The sequence below is a fragment of the Centruroides vittatus genome, unplaced genomic scaffold (assembly GCF_030686945.1).
Source record: "Centruroides vittatus isolate TY-2023 unplaced genomic scaffold, ASM3068694v2 contig_970, whole genome shotgun sequence".
Taxonomy (NCBI): Eukaryota; Metazoa; Arthropoda; class Arachnida; order Scorpiones; family Buthidae; genus Centruroides; species Centruroides vittatus.
The window spans coordinates 1,267,193-1,273,442 of NW_027122643.1; the positions used below are offsets into that span (position 1 = coordinate 1,267,193).

At 35.1% G+C, this 6,250-nt stretch overlaps 2 protein-coding genes across 2 annotated transcripts; one reads left to right on the plus strand and one right to left on the minus strand.

Moving 5' to 3' along the window:
- The first annotated feature begins 302 nt into the window (after nucleotides 1-302).
- On the plus strand, nucleotides 303-2,280 carry LOC136985470 (putative nuclease HARBI1). The gene is made up of 2 exons (XM_067282758.1): nucleotides 303-761; nucleotides 1,471-2,280. Exons 1-2 carry the CDS (start codon nucleotides 321-323, stop codon nucleotides 2,278-2,280), a joined length of 1,251 nt encoding a protein of 416 aa, XP_067138859.1. The 5' UTR covers nucleotides 303-320.
- Nucleotides 774-2,714, minus strand: LOC136985501 (uncharacterized). The gene is made up of 3 exons (XM_067282796.1): nucleotides 2,629-2,714; nucleotides 2,481-2,553; nucleotides 774-1,350 (listed from the first exon to the last, which is right to left on the minus strand). The coding sequence occupies exon 3, from the start codon at nucleotides 1,339-1,341 to the stop codon at nucleotides 859-861; it is 483 nt and encodes a 160-aa protein (XP_067138897.1). The 5' UTR covers nucleotides 1,342-1,350; nucleotides 2,481-2,553; nucleotides 2,629-2,714; the 3' UTR covers nucleotides 774-858.
- Between the last annotated feature and the right edge of the window lie 3,536 nt (nucleotides 2,715-6,250).

A 6,250-nucleotide genomic window follows, 5' to 3' on the forward strand; every position in this document is an offset into this window, starting at 1 on the left:
ATCCTTTGAGGAATAACTGTGCAGGCCTGGCCTTGAGGAAATTCAGAATTTCCTGTCACCCACATACGAGGAGGATAATCTCTCAGTTAAATTGTTTTATTGCCCTGTAAACAAAAGCTTTCTCCCCGATTTTAAAAGTCGGTGTTGTCATTTTATTGCATTTAGAAGTGTTCGATTCGTGGAAACAGTGCACGTGTTCAAATCAAACTGCCACTTTGTATTCTTTCAATTTGTCGTTCGACATCCGTTTGGTTTCTCCTGTATAAATCTTTTTTACATTATCGCAAGTACAATTTAATCTCTCAGTTCGTCAGTCGGCCATGGCATCTGATGACGACGTACTGGCTATTCTTGGGTGCTTATTGGCAACGAATTCTATTAAAACTCGCAAGAAAAAACATGTGCGTAGGAGTCTATGGTGTAAAGAGTGGCTTAAAAAAAGAGGATCGTATTCTCATGTGAACCTGATCTCAGAATTGAAGTTAGTACCTAAAGATTGGCACAACTATTTAAGAATGGACGAAGAAACGTATTTAAATCTATTATCATTGGTTACACCAATTATAAAAAAACAAGATACTGTAATGCGAGCAGCAATTTCACCACACGAGAGGCTCACGGCGACCTTAAGATATTTGGCAACTGGCAGAAGTTTTGAAGATCTCAAATTTTCAACAGTAATATCACCTCAAGCTCTTGGCTACATCATACCTGAAACATGTGAAGCTATTTACAAAGTCCTTCATAAAGATTATTTAAAGGTAAGAACAAACTTTTCTTTTTAATAGATATTTATTATCATAACGTACAAAAATGCCAAATTACACATTAACATATACAAATTACATATATTAATTATTAATTAAGGTTATCATGATGAATTTGGACGGAAGTGCTGGAAGGGGGACGACTAGTAATACCGAAACCGGTAGAAATTGGTGGATGATAACGAAAAAATTGATGTGGCAAGTGTTGCTGTTCATACACCAATTTATGCGATAAACTTAAAGTTCCCAACTCCGCTTGAAATAAAGTTTCGTTTATTAACTTTTCGGCAATCAGCATTTGTTGCTTTGGGAGTTCACGCAATTTGATTGCAACATTCTTGCCGAAAATATCGAAACGATCATCTTGAACGTGTGGTTTGTTAAAATGATCTTTCACGGTTAATAAAACTTCGTTCGTCAACGATTCTTGGTCTACTCGACTTCGTTTAGGGGGACGGCTGCGTCGCGTCTGTACTGGTGTACTATCCGAAAGTTCTATTAAATCCTGTGTTGCGATTATTGATGGAGTAATAATATCGTCGCTGCTATGATTCTCCTCCGTTGTATTATCCATAGCGTTATCCTAAAATAACAATTTTATTAATGTAGTAAAGGAAATTGATTATCTTTTAACACGGTTCGTCACACAAAATTAAAAACAGTCAGATATTTATTTATTTATTTATATTTTTTTGCTTTTTAGTTTCCACGAACAGAAAGAGAATGGATGGATATAGCGAAACTTTTTGAAGAAAAATGGAATTTCCCGCATTGCCTTGGAGCAATGGATGGAAAGCATATCAACATTATTCCTCCAAGTGGAAGTGGATCAGAATTTTATAATTACAAAGGAAGACACAGCATGGTTTTATTGGCTATTGTGGATGCGAAATATCAATTCATCATGTGTGATTTTGGTACCAATGGTAGAGTTTCAGACGGAGGTGTTCTAAAAAACACCAAGCTTTTTGAAAAACTTGAAAACAATAAGTTAAATATTCCTGTTGAAAGTAAAGTCAGAAACAGTAGTAGAAGTATGCCCTACGTATTTGTAGTTGACGATGCCTTTCCTTTGAGGGTAGATATGATGAAACCGTTTAGACAAGGAGATCTAATTTCCAAAGATAGAAAAATATATAATTATCGCGTATCACGAGCAAGACGCATTGTCGAGAATGCGTTTGGTATCTTGGCATCGAGGTTTCGAATATTTCATACGGCAATTAATTTACAACCTCGTAAAATCGAATCAATTGTGATGGCTACTTGTGTTTTGCACAACTTTTTAATGAAATCGGTGCCAAGTTTTTATTCTCCTCCAGAATGTTTTGATCACGAAAATACTGATGTCGGAACTACTATTTTAGGTTATAACACAGACGACTCAAAAATGACGCAACTGGCTCGAAAAAATCCAGGAAACACAAGTTTTTTAGCAAAAAAAGTGAGAGAAGACTTTATGGATTACTTTGTAAATGAAGGCCAAATTCCGTGGCAATTGAACTTCATTTAAACATTATCAACGTTGTAATTGTAACCAAATATTGTATTGCCATTAAAATAATAAAAATTTTGTACTTTTAACTCAGCATATATACTTAAATGAACAATGACATATTAATTTATTTAACAATATTTATATTTCAATTTTTTTCTTATGACACAAAAGACACAAATATAAGTATTATATTAAAAAAACAAATTTTACAATACCCCAATGTCGATATCATCGTCACTATCTATGTTGGAGCGACTGCTTCGAGGCGTATCTTGGTCATCTAAAAACCTAATTTAAAATACAAACAACTAAATAAATTGCTTAATTTTTCGTCGTATTTTATTGTTAAAAATTTAAGCTTACCTTAATAATTCGAAGTACCACAACTTTGGTTTGTATATATCTTCAGTTCCTGCTCCTGATTTAATTGACGCTTTAATTTTTTTTAATTTCTTTTCTGTATGCGCTTCTGATGTTGTTTATTTTTTTTACAACGCTTTCTTTATTAGCGTTTGGCTCTATTTCTTTTAGTTTTTCAATTAAACGTAAATAAGCAGCTTCTTTCTTGCTTCTATCGTGGTACTCTTTATTTTTTACATGCCAAAGGCATGGTTCGCTCTCGTAAATTTTTAAAAATTCCTCCAAAAATTCACGGGACATTGTTCTCACTACTCAGCGGCCTCACAACTGAACGACACGACTCCACACACGTTCCGGTCGGCCTGCGCAGTCCAAAACTGTGCAGGAAAATCAAATGGTTTTTCGTTTCTACTTCGGTGGACTGTACAGGCCGCCGAAACTGTACAGTTTTCCCCCACACACATTCAGGAATTCCTCAAGGTCAGGCCTGCACAGACAGGAGAAACCAAACGGATGTCGAACGACAAATTGAAAGAATACAAAGTGGCAGTTTGATTTGAACACGTGCACTGTTTCCACGAATCGAACACTTCTAAATGCAATAAAATGACAACACCGACTTTTAAAATCGGGGAGAAAGCTTTTGTTTACAGGGCAATAAAACAATTTAACTGAGAGATTATCCTCCTCGTATGTGGGTGACAGGAAATTCTGAATTTCCTCAAGGCCAGGCCTGCACAGTTATTCCTCAAAGGATTTCCTGAACGTGTGTGGCGGCCTTTACGAACTAAAGATGTTTCGAATTATCTGAGTTCGAATTAACGAGGTTTTCCTGTATATATGTATGCATGTGTGTGTGTGTGTCTGTGTGTACAAGATTATATAGGTTATTTTTACCCTATAAATAATTATAATACCAACACACCTGAATTTAATTTGCCGAGTTTTTTCTCTTTATTCCAAACGTTTTCAGCCTATTTTCGATAGGCCATCGTCAGACTATCATTCATCGTTCCAAAATGGAACGTTTTTGTAGGATTTGGAATCGCTAGGCGAGCGATTTCCGCCCTGTTTTATTATAACGAACTTTCATAACGGAAAAGCCGTTAGGAGCGGCCGTTAGAAACTTCCGTGGGAAGAACCGTTAAGTTTCAAATGGACGACAGACGGACGATTGGCCGGCGAGAAATGACCGTTGGCGGCCGTTGTGGAAGAATTCAAATTTGATTGGCGGACGATTCGAACGTCTGGGACTATTTAAGCCGTAGTTTCGGCGGGAACGTGAGTTCGTATCGTGAGTTGGTATCGTGAGCTCGTATCGTAAGTTCGTATCGGGATCGGCTGAGTTCGGATCGGGAAGATCGGATCGGATTAGGATCGTCGTTATCGAAGTGCTAACTAACTCTCTCGTTGGACGTTACGGAAATCTGGGGAAAGTAAACCTCAGTGGTTGAGTACGAACTTGTTCCTGACTCGGAGGTGCTGTTAATTACAAGTCTGTTTGTGGAGGTCGTAAGGAGTTTCTTTCGACGAACGTGTACGGAAATAGTCGGTTGTCGTTAGATTAGTGTTTGTGCATATTTAATTGTGACTGTAATTTGTATTATTTTGTATACTTTTACTGTAAATATGAACTTTGTGTTTCGTTAAACCGACTGAGTGGTTATTTTGAACATTACTGTTTTGTTCAAATTCATCTTATTTGAATTTTTAAAAATATAGTCAACAAAAATTTTTTGTATATTACATAAACAGATAATAAAAATTACTAAACATGCTATTAATGTTACATAATTAAATATCAAATTACATGAGTCTAATATTATTAATAAATTAAATTAACATATAAGTTCCAGTTCATTCCTTATGGATTATTAAAATCCATACTTTTTTCGATCTTGTATTTCCATGCTGTTGGTAAAGCATCGCATCTTTTGTGTTCAGGCAGCGGTTCTTCATTCTACTTTTGTATATCTCTATTTTTTCCATTTCCATCGCAATGGACGGTGAGTGTAACGTTCTAACGATCTTCGCTTCATCCCATTTAACCATTGCTCCATCCGACTGTGCCATGCTTGCCAGGATCGTGTTATTGAGGGCTTTATTAACACTGTATTTCTGCTCCTTTACTCGTACTGCTAGGTTTCTTCTGGGCACCCCTACATATTCTTTATCGACCACTATTTGTTGGTTTTCAAATGGGATTCTGTATACTCCCGCTTGTTCCTCCATTCTTATTTTGTCCTTATCATTCCTTAATAAACTATACATATTGGGCGCTCGCTTGTAAATTATTTTTGCGTTTTTGTATTTTCCAGTTATTGAATACACTGGGAAAGTACAAAAACGCAAAAATAATTTACAAGCGAGCGCCCAATATATATAGTTTATTAAGGAATGATAAAGACAAAATAAGAATGAGGAAGAAGCGGGAGAATACAGAATCCCATTTGAAAACCAATAGGGGTCGATAAAGAATATGTAGGGGTGACCCAGAAGAAACCTATCAGTACGAGTAAAGGAGCACAAATACAGTGTTAATGTTGGTATTATAATTAACTAATATTGCTGGGAAGGAGATAGATATAATATCTTATAAATATTTACTTGACAATTCTGTACGCCTAGATTTTCGAAAAATCAAAAGACCCTCTTTTTCTTATAGTCATAAGCATGTTAGTCCTGCCAAATTTAAGCAACAGTTTCTTAGAATCTTTAATATATAATATTTTAAAGGATTTTATGTATATAACTTATTATGTATATACAGGTACTCCTCGTATAACACAGTAGTTACATTCCGAAAAAATGCCGTGTTATGCGAATCCGTGCTTTACGAAACAAAGGACTAATGCAAAACGGGATTAGGTTCCAGAAGTTAACAATTCTTTTTCGTTACTAAGATGTTTACGAAAGCAATCGATAATTTATTTCTAATCAATAATTAACTAACAATCACAATTAACAGTATTGTATTACGCGTTATTATTAATTTTAGTTAAACCAGGGCGTTTTCGTTTTACAGAGTAACGTCATCTTTTGAGCTTTTTTCTTGATGTTGATCAGAAATATCATCAACGTCTTCATTATTTTTTATTTTTACCATTAAATTTTTATGTACGACAAAATAAAAATATGTTATTAATTGAAAATTTGTTCTAGCGGGTCGTGTTCGTTCAGTCGAGTACCGAGAAATCGCCTTATTTCGTTCGTCATTTTTACCAGTGATTACTTACCTATGGTTAAAAAAAGGTTAATAATATTTACCGAAAAAGGTTTAAATAAACTTTACTAAATACGAAGATTGATGTATAAAAACAAAATGCGGCAAGATTCTTAAAGGCTGAAGTCTAAAAGCAACGACATCTGGTTGAAAGGAAAGCTAAGACAAGGAAGAAAAAATTGCACTATCAGTTTCATTAAACTTGACGAAAGGCAAAAAACCAATTGAAAATTTCAATATTCTAAAATTCATGAGCAAATTTGGAATTACAAGCATAAAATAATACTCGAATAAAAAATATATCGAATGAAGGAGTTTGCACTTAAAAGTTGTGAAATTTTCTGCGGAGAATGTCCTAAACAGTGTTAGAACGAAACCGGAAACTGTGTTGTACGGGGATAC

Bases quoted from the DNA above. Each gene is read 5' to 3' on its own strand.
- LOC136985470 (XM_067282758.1), top strand. From the start codon at position 321: ATGGCATCTGATGACGACGTACTGGCTATTCTTGGGTGCTTATTGGCA. The intron at 762-1,470 runs GTAAGAACAAAC...TTTGCTTTTTAG, and splicing joins TTCATAAAGATTATTTAAAG to TTTCCACGAACAGAAAGAGA.
- LOC136985501 (XM_067282796.1), bottom strand. From the start codon at position 1,341: ATGGATAATACAACGGAGGAGAATCATAGCAGCGACGATATTATTACT.